The sequence below is a fragment of the Aythya fuligula genome, chromosome Z, assembly GCF_009819795.1.
Source record: "Aythya fuligula isolate bAytFul2 chromosome Z, bAytFul2.pri, whole genome shotgun sequence".
NCBI lineage: Eukaryota > Metazoa > Chordata > Aves > Anseriformes > Anatidae > Aythya > Aythya fuligula.
In genome coordinates, this window is record NC_045593.1 from 46,938,232 (window position 1) to 46,958,515 (window position 20,284).

At 34.3% G+C, this 20,284-nt stretch overlaps 1 protein-coding gene across 3 annotated transcripts in view; it reads right to left on the reverse strand.

Annotated features, from left to right (window-relative positions):
* The window catches only part of LOC116501013 (contactin-associated protein-like 4), a 217,461-nt gene that overhangs the window by 55,956 nt on the left and 141,221 nt on the right, over positions 1 to 20,284 (reverse strand). For 2 of the 3 annotated variants that reach the window (XM_032206373.1, XM_032206375.1), the window contains 4 exons: positions 19,594 to 19,737; positions 16,707 to 16,968; positions 9,840 to 9,989; positions 4,078 to 4,273 (listed from right to left, as the gene is read on the reverse strand). In XM_032206373.1, coding sequence (XP_032062264.1) covers positions 4,078 to 4,273; positions 9,840 to 9,989; positions 16,707 to 16,968; positions 19,594 to 19,737 — 752 coding nt within the window. The remainder of the gene's footprint in view (positions 1 to 4,077; positions 4,274 to 9,839; positions 9,990 to 16,706; positions 16,969 to 19,593; positions 19,738 to 20,284) is intronic. The other variant, XM_032206374.1, reaches the window with a different exon arrangement.

Consider the following 20,284-nt stretch of genomic DNA (forward strand, 5'->3'; position numbering starts at 1 on the left):
CTGTGCAAGGCTTGATGTAATTATAATAGATTCATCTGGTACTCTCTCTTCAGAGATTAAATATACTAAATTTGTAAAGCATTTAGAATGACATTTTGGCCTATTAATTTAAAGTTATTTTATCATTTGTTTATGCACAATTAGTAGTTATTAAACCAATATAGACAAAGGACCTGAGAGAAACGATATTAAACAGAAATATATTAAGAGATTTATTTGCATGCCCAAGAGGAATATGAACAATGAAGCAATATAAAGATATTAGACAATGAAAAGGCTAAATGAAGAAGGCATGTGAGAGTCATCATATTAGAAACATACGAGAAGGAATTAGAAAGGTTTTGGATCTAAGGAAAAAAAAATAAGGAAACGGTTGGGAGTTTTTGCTTGTTTAAAAATAACAGGATAATACATGAAAATGAATAAATGTCAATAAAGACTAAATATAAAGAACACTTCCTTTATGCTGAATGTTTATATATGAAAGATATAGAATGCAGTCAATATAATTATCTTCAGTTTATTTCAGATCACTATAATTATTTTCACTAATTTCAGATCACTATTTGAACGGTAATTTTTATTTGTATTCATGCACTATGTTACATTAAAACATTAAAAAAATTGTTCAACACTTTTTCTAATATCAAAGCAATCAGTAACTCCAGTATTTGGGTGGCATTTCAATATTTTGAAAATGTAAATAACTTGAAAATGTGACGCATATGATGAGTCAAGGATAAGTAAGTTGTATGCTTGCCCTCAGCTCTAGGAAAAGTTTCTACCGTTTGGATCGTAGTGGCAAAAACACTGAGTACTTGAAAAACTAAAGACGTGTAGAAATCATTATAGTGTAAGACCATTGTCTCAAAATTACAGGATGTAAAAAATTATAAAGGCTATTGAAAACTGTTAATATGTGTAAGAAATTTTAAAGGTGACAGAAGAGAAGGAGAATACATGTTATCATCTGCGTTTATGGTGAGATGTAGAAATAGTTTCGTAAAAAGAAACATGAATTTTGTTTCAGATAATGGAACAAAACAGCACATTTTGCAGAAGCAAACAGGCAGCAAAGGCAATGGGACGTGTGAAGAAAATGGAAAGAAATACTTTTTCCCAGACAGGCTAATACAAGACCAAGAATGCTTCTAAAGAAATGGTTTATTTTCAAACAAAATATAATGTACATAATTCAATTTATTTTCATCAATTTAATTAACTTCTATTTTGTTAAGGTAGGAAGGCATATGACAATCATTGTGAAATTTGAAATTCAGAAAGAAAAGGATTAATATTGTGTCAGAAAGCTAATGAAAACATCGTGCAAAAGACTGGGAAGTTTAAGTGGTATACAAAAGCCCAAACAACAGCAACAACAAAATATTTTTATGTTTTTGACAGACACACACGCACAAAACAAAAACAAACAAAAAAAACATATCTTATAAGAAAGACTTACACTATATATAAATATATATAATATATAATATAATATATATATATATAAAATCTTACACTATATATATAAATGTATATATATAGCCTTTCTTATAAGATAAGAATGTTTTATATATATATATTTATATATATATATATAACATTCTTGGTACAGTACAGTTGGTACAGCAACAAAAAGTTAAACAGGTAGGCTAAAATTCTAAAAAAAACTTGCACTACTATCACTACTATAGTGGTTTTACTCAGCTGGGCAGCCCAACTCCATCACAACTATTTTCTCATTCCCCTTCCTCAAAGGGAAAGGGGGAGAAAATATGAAGGAAAGCGCTCAAGGGTTGAGATAAGAATATAAGATCACTCAACAGTTACTATTACAGAAAGAAAAAAAAAATAAAAAAATAAGCAAAACACGGAGCATCAGGGGATTAATAAAAATTATCACTTACTACTTACAGGCTAGAGCACTGAGAAACCCAAAACAAACAAAAAATACCTCCCCGCCCCATCCAACCTCTTCTACCTCCTTCCACCAAGTGTCACAGCAGAATGGAGGTTGTGGTCAGTCCTTAACACTTCATCTCTGAACACAGTTCATCTCTCAACACTTCACGGTCATTCTCTGTCCCTGCTCCAGCATGGGGTCGCTCCCACTGGATGCCGTCCTTCCTGAACTGATCCTGAGGGGACTTCCAACTCGCAGGAGTTCTTCAAAAACTGCTCCAAATACGGATCCATACCATGGGGGCCATCTGTCAGGAGTAAACTGCTCTAGCACAGGTGGGTGGCAGCCCCCCCCAGACCCCACTGATCCTCTGTGGCTTCCTCTCCGTGGGCTGCAGCTCAGGCCTGGCGCGTACTCCTGTGGGGGCTCTCCATTAGCCGCAGCCTCCTTCAGGCCACATCCACCTGCTCCACCAGGGGCTCCTCCATGGGCTGCAGTGTGGAGATCTGCTCTGCCGTGGGACCCATGGATTGCAGGGGGACAGCAGGCCCCACCCTGGGCTTCTTCACAGGCTGCAGGGGAACTTCTGCTCAAGCACGTGGAGCCCCTCCTGCACCTTCTGCTCTAACTTTGGTGTCTGCTGGTCTGTTTATCTCTCCTCACTCTCTCAGCTGCTATTGCTTAGCATTTTTTTTCCCTTTCTTAAATCTGCACTCACAGAGGCACAACCCACATTGCTTATTGGATAGTGGTGGGTTCCTTTGGAGGCAGCTGAAACTGGCCCTTATCAAGCATGGGGTAGCTTCTGGACCCATCTTACACAGGCCACCCCTGCAGCCCCTCACTACAAAAACCTTGCCTTGTAAACACAATACATTTGCTCAGTGCAAATGCCATGCCATCTGGAACACTGTAAATAATTCTGTATTTCTGTGTGCTAGGACCCACTAACTTTATATATATAAGTCACAATTTTTTATTTTATTATAATATATATATATATTTTTTATATAAAACCAACATATAGTAAATGCTTTACTATGTACCAGAATATGTAAAACATACCACTTTCTCTGAATTTATTTCATAACATGTCTTTAATTATGGAGCAAATGATTGTTCACAAATCACAGCTCTGAGTTTAACATTTTGAGTGCTCCCTAGTTATATACATACATACAGATTCAAATATCTATGTTAAAAAGAGAAAGTAGTCAGTACCAATTAACTTATCAGTCAATTTCTTGATATTTTCTATTCAAATTCTTGTTTAGATCACCATTTAAGTGTTCAACTAAAGAATATCATTCTTTAAACCTGACTCTGCTCCTCATTCTTACTACTAACAACAACAACAAACAAACAAAAAACACAGTGTAATGAAAATTATTCCAGAGTGTTGAAATACAGCAATATGGTGCTTTAGAAGCTAGAAGGAAGTAGGAAGTGTTACAAAGGCTATTAGAAAGGGGAAGAAGGAGATGGTGAAATAAGTGAAAAATGAGAAAATGAATCAAAAGGCTGTAGGGTAAGGAAAAGTTGAGAAGAAACATATCCTATATTCCAAATAGAAATCTCTAACAGAGATTCTGTTTCCTCCACACTGAACTCCAGCAAATTCCTGCCACTTGTTCTATTTTGGAGAAGGTGTATAGACGTTCCTCCTTCCAAAGGGAGGCATTAAAACTGGTCATTCTTTAAAAAAAAAATAAAAAATACCCTATAGTACACACTAGTTACAATTAATTCTGACCTGAGCATAAAATAAAGATTGCTCACTGTTTGTGAGGATGTTTCCACTATGTTTCTGGATGGGTAGAATATAGAAAGAGCAATCATTTGTAAAGAGCATAGGATTTCAAATGATGAATGAGATTTCAAATGTCAGAGATTTGTGTCTACAGTGTTACAAAACAAGCAACAACAACAACAACAAAACAAAAATTAGCCAGAAACATCAAATATTTTTAACCTCAGATATTGGAAATTTATTTGCAGTGCAACAACGTCTTCTATTTGCTTTTCTATGTATACTGAAAATCTTCTGTACCATTGAATGTTTGTGAAAGAAGCATGCAATTTTGTAAGCATTTTGTTCCTGGTCATGAGGTCAGTATTTGAAACAATAACAACAACAAATCAAGTATATAAATAAATATATATAATTTTCTTACCTGTCTATAATGCCACATAAATCTATCTGAAGATCGCTGAAATTGCCAAAAATATTTTTCTGAACTGAATTCATATCCACTGCTTTGTTGCCAATAGAAATGAGCCGCATACATCCTTGAAAGCCACCAAATGAGCTTTTACATTCAGAATTGTTTCCAATGTTTGGACAGCCTGAGAGAAACATAAATCCTGGAGCTGAAAAATATTTTAATGAAAATAACATGTATACCAGAATTTGGTAATTTTTAGGCATAACAAATTTTGTGGCCAGGTTTATCCAGAAACACTTCTGATTTGGCACGTCTGTGCAAGAGTAAAGAAATAAGGCTGTTCAATCTTACTGTATGTGCAAATCAGTGCTACAGGGTACAGCATAACCCAAACAGCAGTTCCAAAATAATTAATGGAACCAAGATGTGAACAGATTCACCAAATGATCTTAGTCACAAAATGTTGGGTTATAATGCAGGCTGACTGTGATCTGGACAAATTTCAAGTCATAACTGAAGTCAAAGGAAATGAGCTACAAAGTACAAGGGGTTTTCTTCATCAAACTATCCAGAAGATTTCTGAAAAATGAGGACAATTTTTATATGTTTGTAATCAATGAACCAACTAGGAAAGGTGCTTTATTGAAAACTTCTGCTCCTAGACAAGTTAAAAAATGAAGACGTGAATATCAAGGCTAGTCTTTGTTGCATCAAACATGAGACTGTGGAGTTTAAGATCCACAGACAAGACAGTGAGAAAGCAAGCAAACAAACACAGAAGTACAGCTATGGATTTCAGAAGAGCCCATGTTGGTTTGTTCAGGGACATTTTTTGAGGATCAAATGACAAGGACCTAGGGCCGTGGGAACTGCAGAGTTGTCTGAGGCCTTTTTTCTTCAGTTTTGATTGGTAAAGACTTCTCTTGTCCCAACAAAGTATGAGGTAGGGCAGTAGTAGCCACAGAATATAAAAAAAAAAAAAAAAAAAAAAAAAAAAGAGTCTAAGAGCTATCTGAAAGCACTGGAAGAGCTGGCCAATATCATCACAACATCCAATGTTGTCACAGTTAAACTACTAACATTTTAATCCTTAAAATAATTTGGTAATTAGGTGAGCTTCTTGATGACTGGAAAATGTTGCGCTCACTTTCAAGAACGCCAAGAAGTAGGGCCCAGAGAGCCAGGGACTAGTCAGCCTTTCCTCACTACCTGGAAAGTTCATGGAGCAAATCCTCTTATATGCTATGTGACATACAAAAAAAGGTAATTAGAGACAACTGACATGGATTAACCAAGGCCAAATCATGCCTGACAAAACTTCTTTTTTTTTTTTTTTTTTGACAACAGGCACAGTGGACAGGGGGGAGAGCAGTAAACACTATATACCTTGACTTTAGCAAAACCATCAACATTTTTCTGTAATTTCCACATCATTGGATTGATGAGATGTCGGTGGGTAAGTGGACAATCAATGATGAAAGTCTAGCTGATGTTCAGTGGTCTTTCAGGCATCAGTCTGTTTAAAGTCTTCATTAACAGTAGGGAAGACAGGATAGAGTGCACCCTCAGAAAGCTTGTGACTGATACTAAGTTGGGGGAAGGGGTAAATATGCTGGATGGCAAGGCAGCAACTGGGCAGGCAGAAGAAAAGGGGTGACAGAAATACCATAAAGTTTAGCAAGAACAAGTACAAGGTGTTTCTTCTGGGATAAAAGATAAAATAAGCCCATGCAACAGTGTAGGCTACTGCTAAGAGGCGGATCCACAGAGGAAGTCTTGGTGTCCTAATGGACAACAGATGCACCATGAGACATGAATGTGCATTTATGGCACAGAAGGCTAATGGCATTACCAAAAGTAGTGCCAGCAAGTCTAGACAAGTGGTCTTTCCCTCTCCTTGGCAACTGTGAGAAGTTGGAGTGCCATGTCCAGTTCTGGACTTCCCAATAAACAAAATACATTGATATCCTTGAGTGAGGTCACAAAGATGGTCAAGGAACCTAATGGACAGGATGTATTTTAAGGTGCTGAGAGAGCTGGGTCTGACGAGGCTTAAGACGGAAAGGTAAAGATATCTGAGAAGGAGATGCAGGGAAGGAGACAGTCTCTTTCTGGAAGTCTACAGTGATTAGAGGAGAGGAAAAAAGATAAAAATCAGAAATGGCAAATTCAAATTACATATCAGCAAAAATAAACTTTTTTTTTTTTTTAACCATGAAGGTGTTCAATACAGGAACAAGTTAGAGAGATTTCCATGCTCAGAGGTGCATAATCTGATCTACATCCTGATATAATCAGATTGGTTTTGAGCAGGAGACTGGACTAGGCAACCTCTGGAGTTACTATCTATGATTGATATTCTGAAAGTATGTAATACAGTAATTTGTATATTATTTTTCTGATAACGATCCTGAAATGCAATTTGCTTATTACCAATTAAATAAACATTATTAAGAAAAGCTGATTTGGTTTAAACCGTATCAATTGAGAAGTTTTCCCCTATGATAGCTGAACACTGTATGATAAAATATGCCTTTTTATCTTCGTCTTTCTTCCAAAGGTCAATATTTATTCTGGAGCAAGGGCCATATTTGATCTTAATCAAACAATACTACTGTTTGTTTTACAATATTCAAAGAGTTTCTTGTTTCATGATGTTTGGAAGCAGAGACTGTTAAGGTACTTTTGTTTCACAGAGCAAATGGGTATTTTCTGAAGTTCTGCAGAGAATTTGCAGAGATTTATTTTTCCAGGAAGCAAAATGACAATGGAAACTGGTACATCTATTCAAAGGAATATGCAAAAACATAAATAAAATTGATATATTTTTAAGAAGTGTATAGTATAAAATGACTAAGTGACATAAAATAAGTAAAATAAGTAAATAAATTCTCGGTGTCTTTTTCTCTGGTGAGGTACCAAACTGTTCAAACCTGTTATTACCTTTCTAAAGGAAAATGTATATTAACTACTTTGCATATTGCTGTAAGAATAACAAATCTGTGGATTTGCTAAAATCTAAACAGGAACAGAGCAACCTTACAATATAATGAACATTTTGATAAATCAATTACAGGTCTTAAACAAATTCTCTATAGCACTATATAATAAAATGTTAAAAACAAACAAACAAACAAAAATCTGTCATTTTTGGTAAAAAACAAAAACAAAACCAAAACTGACATTCATTTGAGAGTGAAAGACTTCCAGGGGAGTCCATACCAAAAAATAAAATAAAATAAAATAAAATAAAATAAAATAAAATAAAATAAAATAAAATAAAATAAAATAAAATAAAATAAAATAAAATAGGTGAATGCAGGAAAAGTTTACATCTCTAACTTCTGGGTTCAAAAAGATTTTGCCTCAGATTTTTCTTATAATCTGTATTTTTAAAATGTTGTCTTCCAGATTTGTTAGAGAAAAGTCAACATATAATGATTATTACTGAAAGTGAGATTCCTTATTACTATGGGTCAAATATTAATAACAGAAAGAAATAGTTTAATAATTAAATTTAATCTATGTGCTTATTGCAAATTTAAATAATGTCTTTTTTCCCTTACAGTTGCAAAGTTATTATTCCATGATCTGAGAGCTGTCATGTATTTTTGACTAGGAGTTATGCTGACATAATTCTAAATTACCTTCATGTTTATCACATTTCCTCAGATAAATTTCTGCATTTTTTTGCATATTCTGTATTCTTTAAAACAAGTAAAATGACCATTGTGTCCCCAGAGCATCTCTTCTGGAAGACTCTTATTCATATTTAAACAGCCAGCATACAGAAAAATGCTAAATATGTGTATAAACTTGGAAATGCACTGTACACATTTTGATGGTGGAATATGGAAATGTTCACTGGTGTATTCAGAAATGTGGGAACCTGGACCCATATAGAAATAAATATCTACAAAAAGTTTTCTTGCCATTCAACATCCATATTCTGTATCTTTCTCTGATTATCAATCAGTTCAGGATGTGTCTTTACTAGAGAAGGCTAGATACCAGATCTAAAAAATCCACAGATGGTCTGGTAGCAATTCGTAGATTTACTTTCTGCTTGTGAGCATTTTTTATTTTATTTTATTTTATTTTATTTTATTTTATTTTATTTTATTTTATTTTATTTTATTTTATTTTATTTTATTATTATTATTATTTTTCCCCCAAGGGAACTAATCTGTGGACAATGACTTGGTCCAGATGCATTTATTTTTTTATACACATTCTGATTTGTATGCATTCATTTTTTTATTATTATTTTTAATAAATTATTTAGTCGTAAACTAGTAAGAGACGAAGCTTTAAGGGAGAGTTAAATAATGTATTTAAATAATTTGTCTAATGTTGCTATTATGCACTCCATTCCTAACTTATCTAGGTTTATCACAACCTGTACAATTATATCAATAAACATATTAATGACAAAGTCATTTGATGAATTTATGCTTAAAAATAATATCATAGAATCATAGAGTCATAGAATCATTAAGGTTGGAAAAGACCTCTAAGATCATCTGGTCCAACCATCACCCTACTACTGATATCACCCACTAAACCATGTCCCTAAGTGCCACATCCAACCTTTGCTTAAACACTTGCAGGGATGGTGATGCCACCAAATTCCTGGGCAACCCGTTCCAGTGCCTCATTACTCTTTCTGAGAAGAAATGTCTCCTAATTTCCAAACTGAACCTCCCTGTGTGCAACTTAAGGCCATTCCCTCTAGTTCTATCACTGGTTATCTGTGAGAAGAGGCTGACCCCCAGCTCCCCACAACTTCCTTTTAGGTAGATGTAGAGAGCAGTGAGGTCTCCCGTGAGCCTTCTCTTCTCCAGACTAAACAACCCCAGTTCGCTTATCCACTCCTCTTAGGACTTGTGTTCCAGGCTCTTCACCAGCTTTGTAGCCCTTCTCTGGACATCCGGGACCTCAAGTTCTTTTTGTGTTCAGGGGCCCAAAACTGAACACAGTACTTGAGGCGCAGCCTCACCAGAGCAGAGTACAAGGGGACAACCACCTTCCTGGTCTTGCTAGATACACTAATCCTGAAATAAGCCAGGATGCTTTTGGCCTTCTTGGCCACCTGGGTGCACTGCCAGCTCATGCTCAGGCCTCTAGTGAAAATAGGACACCTCAAAACCTTTTAGAGAGAAGTTATATTCTCCAAACATAGTATTGTTGTGCTACGGTGGTCAATTTTTTTTTTTTTTTTTAATTATTATTATTATTATTACTTATATTTTATGATTGTGTATTGTGCAATGAATAAGTATGGACCTAAAGAGAAAGAGGATATTTGCACAAGTAAACATGCACTTTAGGTGAAGTCTTGAAGTCAGCCCAGTGGAAGATTCTCAGAAAATATATATTAAAAAAAAAAAAAAAAAAAGAAAGAGACTTAGCAACACAAGCAACATAATGGCTGCATAACAGGAGACTTGTGTACCTATTTGATTGATTGTTGATTATCAGTCATGCTAAATTTAATTATCAGGACACAATACTAGAAAACTATGTTCTAGAAATTGACAAAGGATTTAGGGTGGTAATTTATTCTACTTAGCATGATAAAAATTTTGAAGAAATGTGAACCCCAAAATATCATAGCAATTCCTGAAAAAACAGTACTCTAAGAGATATCTGAGTTAGACAACAAAGGCTTGAAGCAAGCCAACACATTCTTGCTATTTGATTATCTATGTCTGCAAAAATTTACATTTAACTGTGTGATATTGCCAGCATAAATAAGCAACATATTTCACCTCCAAAGTAGAATGTGTCTGCTGAATAAATTTGCAGAGATATGGAGGCATGAACAGATGAGGTCATATCGTTGTCCACTATTAAGCTGATACGATTTCTTTTGGCAGAGAAGAATACAGAATGCCACTGACCATTATTTAATCCAGCACCTAGGAGGGAAACAAAAAGCAAAATGAAGGACAGACATCCATTATTTGTTATATTATCTGGATGTTATAAATTAGAAAGGAGAAGAGACCAGTACAGTAGCAATCATAGCTGAAATAACAACTTGAGGAGATAATGAAAGGAGAAAAAAAAAAAAAAAAAAAAAAAGGATTAAAGAACACAAATGTCTTTTGTGAAGACAGAGACTTTGTCCATTCCCTTGCTTCACTTCTGATTAAAAAAAAAAAAAAAAAAAAAAAAGTATTTTAGTGAATAAGCTTTACCATTGTAATGCTCCTAATTATCAGTAAGTTACATTTAATGTACGGACTATGAAAAATATCCTCTCAATCTGAGGAGGTTATTACTAAGGCATTATTGTGATGGTTGATACAGTATTTAACATATAATACACATTTTTATTGCACTGTCACAAGGTATTTCTTCATCTTTTAAAATCAAAGGTAGATTGTATGTAAATCTATTTATATGTAAATAATTGTAAATTACATTACAATGCAGAAAAATAACTGTACCATGTAGATGTAAAAAGCTTCATCAAGCATAATGTCAATGTCATTTTTTTTTTTTTTGTTATTATTATTTTTCAGTTACTCTTAGAAATATATTGGAAAATATGGAAAATATATTGGAAATAAATGGGTAAATTTTGGAGCTACTTTCTAGGCTCTAACACCAATTTACATTACTTCTGTCTCTATGTGACAGAACATGTTCTGGAACATGCCTGCATATATAGATTTAAATACATTTTATTTTAGTCAGTACATAAACACTTACGATCTTTACATAAGTGGTGTAAGTCAATTATGTTCCTGAGTGGTTTTAGAACTATGATACTTCTTTCAGAAGACTACAAAGAACACAGCCTTTGAGTTATTTAAAGTCTTTTATTGACTGCAATGTCTCAGATTTGTGATGTGATTTCCCTCTTTAAATTTAATGTATTTATATAGTCCTCTCTAGAATTTGCTCTATATTCTATAAATAAATATTCTGAGAGTTAACAGATTTGTTCATACAGACAGAAAAGAAATCAAAATATAAAAGTGACAGGGTTCAAACAACTAAATTGCGTTATAACTAGGACTCATATATTCCAAACTACCACAGTCTAAACACAGAAATTCAGCATACAATTCAGAGATTAATCTTAAAATTACTTCTAAATTCGAATAAAATATCATTTAGAAAGTGTCTGTAATATATTAAATACAATATTAGATATATGCACCATTTATATGACTTGTTTCCTTACTTCAACTGGTATATTTGTCAGGGACTATACAAGAAGAAACCTTATCCTCTAATAATAGTAACTTTTGCTTTATGCCCATCTTAGGTGGAATTATATAAAAAAACATGGCACATAGATTACCTCTGTGTTTCACTTCAAGCAACCATTCCCTCTTCTAATAGAAATCACAGAAAGTACAGAACCATAATCACAGATTTTCTGATAACATTCAGGCAATTAATTTTATTTGCAGTTTGGTATGAGAAATGTCATATGAGGATACTAACAGATGCAGTATATTTACAGTCAGGATAAAGAAGGGAAGGGAGGGAGGGGGAGAGGAGCATTAAATGTAACAAGTGGAGCCTGACTCTTTTCAGTGGAGTCTCATGAAGGCAGAGTAAAGGGGAAGAATCACCTGCCTTGCCCTGCTGGCCATGTTTATTTTGCTACAGCCCAGGATGCAGTTTACTTTGTGGGCTGCAAGCACACATTGCCAGCTCATGTGGAGCTTCTCATCAGCTAACACCTCCAGTTCCTCTCCTCAGGCCTGTTTTCAATCTCTACTCAACCTGTATTTTTTCTTGGGATTGCCCTGGACCAGATGTACAACCTTGTACTTGGCCTTGTTGAACTTCATGAGGTTCACACACAACCATCTCAAGCCTGGCCATGTTCCTCTGGATGGCATCCCTTCCGTCCAGTGTACCAGCCTCACTACACAGCTTAGTGTCATCCGCAAAGATGCTGAGCGTGCACTCAATGTCACTGTCCATGTCACCAAGAAAGATGTTAAATAGTACCAGTCCCAATACTGACCCCTGAGAAATACCATGCATAACTGACTTCCACTTGGATATTGAGCTGTTGATTGCAACTCTTTCAGTGTGATCATCCAGCCAATTACTTGCCCAAGTGGTGTATCCATCTAATCCATGTCTCTCCAACAAGGATATCATGGCAGACAGTTTCAAACGCTTTGCACTGGTCCAGGTAGGTAATGTCACTTGCTCTTCCCCCATCCACCAGTGCTGTCACCCAATCATAGAAGGGGACCAGATTTGTTAGGCATAATCTCTCTATACTGAAGCCAGGTTGTCTGTTACCAGTTACCTCCTTATTTTCCATATACTTTAGCCTAGTTTCCATGAGGATCTGCTCCATGGTGTTGCTGGGCACAGAGGTAAGACTGACTGGTGTGCAGTTCCCTTTGTCTTCCTTTTTTTCCCTTTTTAATCATGGAGGCTATATTTCCCCTCTTAGGGTGAGTGGGAACTTCACCAGACTTCCACTACTTCTCAGACATGATGGTTAGTGGCTTAGCAACTACATTTACTGGTTCCCTTCTCCTGCAGATGCCATCAGGTCCCATGGGGTTTTACACCTTTAGGTTCCTTAGATAGTCTTGAAACCAATCTTCTCTTATACTGTATGTGGTTCATCATTCTTCTAGATCTGGCCTTTGCCTTCTGGGCTTGGGCTAAGTGGCTAGAGCTCTTGCCAATGAAGACTGAAGAAAAAAAGTAATTGAGTAACTCAGCCTTCTCCATATTGTGGGTAACCAACTCTCCAGCTTCCCTCTGGGGATAGTCCACAATTTCCCTAGACTTTCTTTTATCGCTGATGTACCTATAGAAACCTTTATTTTTTCCCCTTGATGTTCCTGGACAAATTTAATTCTAATAGGGCTTTAGCCTATTAGAAGCTCTATTTAGATTTGCTAACCTGAACCCTGTCTGCACAGACAATTTCTCTGTATTTGTCCCAGGATGTTTGTCCTTGCTTCCACCCTCTGTAGACCTCCTTTTTCTGCTTCAGTTTGGCCAGGAGCTCCTTGTTCATCCATGAATCCTGGCATTTTTGCCTGACTTTGTCCTTTTTGGGATGTATTATTCCTGGTCTTGGAGAATATGACCCCTGTATATTAACTATCTATCCTGGGCCCCTCTTCCCTTCAGGTCTTTACCCTATGGTGTTCTAGCAAGCAGATCCTTGAAGAAGGGAAGGTCTGCTCTTCTGAAGTCTGAAGTGCCCAGGGTAGTGAGCTTGCTGTGCTACCTCATCACTGCCCACAGGATCCTAAATTGCACCATTTCATGGTCACTGTACCCTAGATTGCCTTGAGTTTCACATTCCCTAGCAATCCCTCCTTGTTGGTAAGAATGAGATCTGGCATAGCACTTCTCCTCACTGGCTTCTCTATCAGTTGGAGAAGGAAGATATCAACAATGCATTCCAGGAACTTCTGGATTGCCTACACCCTTCTGTGCTGTCCCTTCAGCAGATTTTGGGGTGCTTGAAAAAACAGGGCTTGTGAATTTGAGGCTGCTTCTGTCTGTATAGAAGGGCCTCATCTACTTGGTCTTCCTGATTCATGTTAGACTAGGTAAGAGAATGTCCTACCATAAAGGAGATTGCACTAATACTTAAGTAGTGCAAATAACTTATTATAGCTTAATCATTCATTAATTAATAAGCTGTTCTCCTCTTTCTCATATGGCTGAAGAGATCTCTGAAGAACTGTGCACAAAGAAATGTGCTCTGATTTAATTATCAAATTTCGCATATGTGTGAAAGACAGGTCGTAAGACTGCTTGTAGGAGAAAAAACCTGTCCAGCCATCCATAATTTAATTACTCAGTCTTTAGATGTAGGCTTGATTTTCTTCAGTGAGTGTGGCAACAATAAGCACTTCAGAAACTCAAGAAGAAGTCCTGCATATGGTTTTGTTAGATAACTTTTTTCTTAGAAGAAAATATGATGGTTTTCTTTCTCTTTCTCTTTCTCTTTCTCTTTCTCTTTCTCTTTCTCTTTCTCTTTCTCTTTCTCTTTCTCTTTCTCTTTCTCTTTCTCTTTCTCTTTCTCTTTCTCTTTCTCTTTCTCTTTCTCTTTCTCTTTCTCTTTCTCTTTCTCTTTCTCTTTCTCTTTCTTTCATTTTCTTTTTCTCTTTCTTTTTCTCTTTCTTTTTCTTTTCTCTCTCTTTTTTTTTTTTTTTTTTCAGTGCTTTGCCCTCATAAATTCAGCCACAATTCCTTCTGCTAAATATTATGAAAAATAAGCTTATATAGAATAATAACAGAAATATAATAATTTACCAAAAGGGTTGTTAGAAATTGGAATGGGCTGCCCAGGGAAGTGGTGGAGTCACCATCCCTGGAAGTCTTTAAAAGACGTTTAGATGTAGAGCTTAGGGATATGGTTTAGTGGGGACTGTTAGTGTTAGGTCAGAGGTTGGACTCGATGATCTTGAGGTCTCTTCCAACCTAGAAATTCTGTGATTCTGTGATAACATTAAATTCTATTTCAGTACAAATTGCCAAGATTTATTGTGGGGTGTTTCAGCTAATATTGTATTGCAACTTTGAATAATTTGCTCTATGTACAAGGCTACAGATGTTAAAAGTGCCACCACCTTCAACAGGTCTGTTAAAATGATGCCACATGACCCCAATTTCTTTAACATATATCATCTAACTGAACTGCAATTGAAACAGCTTCTAACAGACAAATTTATCCCTGTTAACTGCACATCATTCTTGCTAAGAAATTGACATTTTAAAATGGTGAGCCCGAGGAAGCTACTTGTCATTAAAATGATACTCTTTGTCTATCAGTTATTTTTGATTACAACAAATATCAAGGCTGATCTTAGTGTTACACACAGAAAAAAAAAAAAAAAAAAAAAAAGTATTTAAGTAAATTTTAACATTATTCATGGTCATTACTTTCCTGAATTAAAATTTTAATTTTAACTTTTAAAATTTTATGCTTAATCATTATGTGTCTGTAGAGATACAATAAACACTGGAATTGTGAGAAACTTTTTTTTTTTTTTTTTTTTTTTCCTTCAAAAGAATTATCATTTTGTACCAGGAATTGAAGTAAGGAACCAATCTACAATAATAATAATAATAATAATAATAATAATAATAATAATAATAATAATAGCAAGGACCTAAGATTTGGGAACTCTTAGCTTAAAATCCTGTTGTCTCTTTGCTCTACTTGCCTCTGCATTTTGTTCTTTATCTACTTCATACTGCCAAAGACATTATTCATGATAAGTGATTTTTCTTGATTACTGATTATTGATTTTGTGAATACTTTGTGCTCTTTTACATAGACTTTTTCAGTGCTGTGGGATTCAAAAAGGATTGGGGGAAAAGAAATTTTAGTGATTATTATTTTGATTATTTGTTTATCTGTTACTTATTTTAGTAATAGCTTAATTTACATACTGTACTCATTATTACTCAAGACAAACTGGAACTTTTTTGTTCATGCAGAATCTACACCAATCCCAGAGACATTTTCCTATCTTTAAATATTCTTTGGAATTCTATGTATCCATCTGAACTCTCTAGTCTTACCTATCCTGTGTAAGAACTCATTCTGGCACTACTATTTTACCCCTCTATAACAAAAAGTTTAAACTCAGTTTGTTTACACAAAGAATGAGCAGCTGGAATTCTGAGGAGAATATACTGCTGACAAAACAATGCTAGGTATTAATATTATTACATGGTACTGCTTCTCTCCATTTTTTGAAAGAGTCATAGAATATGAAGACTTTCTCAGCTGACACTGTCCTGCTTTCACATGGCTTGAAACATACTATTAGTTTTCCAGTGGGGAAATAGTCAGAACAAGACTATTGCTCGCTGAAAATCTCAGCTCCACCCTGAAGGCTATTTTGCAACACACACTATTAAGAACATATGATCTAATCTCAATTCAGTGATTAACTACAAAAAAAAAATAAAAAAATCTTTGGTTCTCAATTATTGAGTCTCCTCAACTTCTTCTTTTTTTTTTTTTTTTTTTTTTTTTCTATACATCTTTTTCTTAATATAGACTCAGGCCTGCCTTAGCCCTTAGCTTCCTGGAACATGACCTGGTGTTTGGCAAGTTTTCTATATGTAGGTAATAGAAAACTCTGTAATTGAGACTTCTAGGTAATAGAAAACAAAATATATGTACTAATATATAACTTTATATAAAAAAGAGTTACTTGATACCTTTTAAATGCACTGACAAATAGCTTCATAGAGCAAGAAATTAATTGATTACATTTCACAAATGGAAAACTTGCTTCATGCATTTCTTAGATTATACACATGAACTGTACATATCGTATACCCAAATTAAGGACTAAACTCGCAGCCTGTGTTATTACAAGTAATTTCTACTCAAATAATCACTGAGAAAAAATAATGTTAAAATAAACCAACAACCATAAAAGCATATACAAATCGCTAAGAAAATAAAGAATTAAAAATAAATAAATAAATAAGGAATCATTAATTTGCAAGCCAAGTCAATGACACAGGTTTTAGTTAACGTGGTTCTTTTTTTTTTTTTTTTTTTATCTCTTTTTTTTTTCTCTCCTTTTTTTTTTTTTTTTTTCCATAATAATGTTTTGTTTTGTTTTGTTTTGTTGTTTTTCCTTCATTTCTATTACCTGCACTAATGTCACTCAAGGTTTTGCCTGGCTTATGAAGATTGATTTTAACTTTTCCATCACTTAGATATAACAGGAAACCACCTGAAGACCGATGTACTTTACTAGATAACAGAAGTCCCTCTTTGTTCCAGGTGCGAAATTGGAAACTGATGGATATTTCTTCTTGGCCTGAAGTGCCAGGCAGTGCCAGGTAACTCCTGGAGCTCAGAAATGTAACAGGAATCACCTGTGGCTCTAAACACAAGAAAGATATGTTGCCCTAGAAAGAAATGAAACAAGAATGGAATTAGGAATATTTAGGTAAAACTTGTCATGAGAACTTTTGCATTGACACAACATGGTTTCAAAATATTTGGCATAGAAGTTAACACTCTTGAATGTCTTAGTCTAAAAAAAAACAAGTACAAATGTATAAGAAAATCACCAGTTTGAGAAACTTTTACCTGATTCTTTGGCAAGAACAGACATAGCTGCCCAAGCAGAGTGGCAAAAACCCTTGAGTGAATGATGTAAGATCTTAAATGAAGTGATTGAACCTTCAGTAGTTAAACACCACCACTTTGAGTTTATTTTGGCTCAGTCAAAATTGCATTAGGATCTTGACAAATTTCTGAATTTCAGATGAAATCCCACAGAATGTTAGGTTTTGTATAAATATACAGTCCTGAATGCCTGTATGCAGAGAGGAAATCTGGGGTAGGTCTGTGTTTATGGCAGTGCTAAATCTGAGAGAGAAAAACAAAAAATATTCTGGACCAAGTAACAGTCATTCCTATTCAATGCAACTGGAGATGTTCACTGAGCTCAGTATTCATTTTCAGAAATAATCAGTGAAAATTACACATATAAATTCTTACTACTTACAAATATGAAACACATACTTTATAAAAAATATCTCTTATTTTATCTGTTTATTTATTTTCCAGTGGGCCCACGTGGATCAGATTATGATTAATATTTAATTATTTAACCTTTATTTTGTACTTGACTGTTCCTGAAATCTCTGGTTCTTAGGTGCTTAAATAAATCTGAGGATGAGTTCATTGACTCTGAGCTTTAGTTGTATCTGCAGTTGTACTGATATAAATAAGAAGACAGATATATTTTTTGAGTCTGGTGTTAAAGTATGTTAATACTTTATGAATGACTCCTGACAGTGATAAAACATGTACTATGATCTAATGACTTGCCATCATTTGAAACATAACTAAGTAGTTCTGTACAGATGATAACTGATGACAAAACAAACAGATGATAAAACAAACTTTTTAGAATTTAAAGCACATCTAACAACTTTTCAACACAAACAGTTTTTAAACTTTTAAAGGCACATAAAATGTTGACCTTATAGAATAAAACTATAAAATCAATCTAAGAAAAAATCTCACTAGCCCCTGGCACGGCAAGGCATTAAAGTTTATCTGTTTTCTTTTCCTTCAAGGAACATATATAAATATATAAATGAATAAACTCATTTGTAGAGAGATGAATAGTTGACTTAACAGACTCATAGTAAAAAGGCAGTCATCAGATTAAGAAACTTCGTCAAAGGTTAAAAGATTTCCATCTGTAGATTCCCCCTCCTCTTTATTTGGACAATTGCCTGAAAGACCAGCAGAGTGGCTGTTTAATAGGGATTCTGTAGTAACACAGATAATTTCTGGCACATATACATTATAAAACATCTAAATAGATTTGAGTAGCACAAGAGTTCAGTCATTTGAGATAAAAACAATTATATTTCTTGCCAACAATTTCATAGTTTCTCATTCTCTAGTCCACAGAGAATCTTCCCAACATCTATCATCATCATGGACAGGATACAGAGGTATCAATTTAGCTAGTTATGGAGTGCTTCAATGAGGTTCAGAAAAGAAGAGATTAACTTCCTGCAATCCTTTTTTTTTTTTTTTTTTTTTTTTTTTTTTTTTTTTTTTTTCCTGGCCAGACTACCAGATCTGATTTTGTTCATCTTGTGAACTGAAATCCACATCAAACATTTTGGATATTGATAACATTTCCTATTTAGTTATTTATTTTGAACTGATACTTTCCATCATAACTCTTCTTTTGCTGGTTATTAAATCGCTGAATAAATAAATAGTGAAAACAGAGATTATCCCTGAATGTTCCAAATAGAAAAAAGAAACAAAGGACAAAACAATTTGTTTGTTTGTTTGTTTAGTAGAAAACCTTCTGTAGCAGAAGGAATTTTGTTAATTATTGAAAGCATTTCTTTAAATGGTAGGGATTTGTCTACTACAGCTGTGGGCTGTGTCACAACAAATGTTTTAAACCCAACAACCTAAATTACAGCTCTTAGAAGAACAATATAAATTGACAAGCAGAACTTAATCCATCAAATTACAATGCTCTAGAGAAAACAGAATGGAATGGCATCCTCAGCAATAGCTTTAAAAATGTACTGGTGATGTTTTTACTAGTCATGTACAGAAGTGAAAGACAGTGTTTGGAAGAGTTTAGGTACATCTTGTATAGCTGAATGTTACTTGTACATGTAAAACAGAGAGTTATAATACAACTTTGAGATATCACACACACCTAAATATTAGCTGGAAATCTGAGAATAAAATGTATCCTGCATAATCTACTGGATGAATATCTACAACAGCAGAGATAAAACATTCCAAATAGGTGATTAATTGATTTTTCTTTAATTGAACAACAAGGATTTTATTAGAACTGTATATCAACATGTTGAATAGGGAAGTGGCTGTGTTTTTATTTTTCTTTTTCTTCTTTTTTAATGATGATGATGATGATTGTTATTATTATTTTATGTTATTTTATTTTATTTTATTTTATTTTATTTTATTTTATTTTACTTTAATTATTTATTCTTTTTGAACTATGAATCTCTTACCACAAAGGAGATCTGAGATCTATGCCTCCTGGCCAGGTCAATAATGCTCACTCCATTATAATAAATATTCTCAAAACACCCATGAAAATTCCTGCGTGATAATGCCCCTGATTTTCCAGGCACTGGGATCCCTCCAAAGCTGAGCTTAGAAAGAGAAGAGAAATCAATAATACTATTAAGTAATTTTCTAATGAAAGAAGTTACTAATAATGTAAGAGAAGAAGTCAAAGATTGTCCAGTACTGAATCCACTACTTCATGGCTATTTATTTGTATGACATTTGTGTATTAAAAGAATAGACTAACATGAATAGGGTTATATCAAGTTATACATATGCATTTTATATATATATAAATATATATATATAAAATCAAGTTATACGTAAGCATTATATATATAATATATATAGGATATCTATATAGATATATAGATCCTTCTTCTTTACAGTAACTTCGTATATAGAATTATCATTTTTATGGGTCCATTACAGCCGCAAAATGAAGGACAAGGTCCAGTATGTACAGACACAGCTGGACAATGCTGAGTATTTTAGCTTCTTTAGTAAATTTGAAGCTGATCTCTCCACTATGTGTAAATCATAACTACCACAACACAGAACCAGGGTACATCAATTAAATTAGTCTGGAGTAGATTAAAAACAAAGCAAAGGTAATGTTTTCTTCTCAGAATG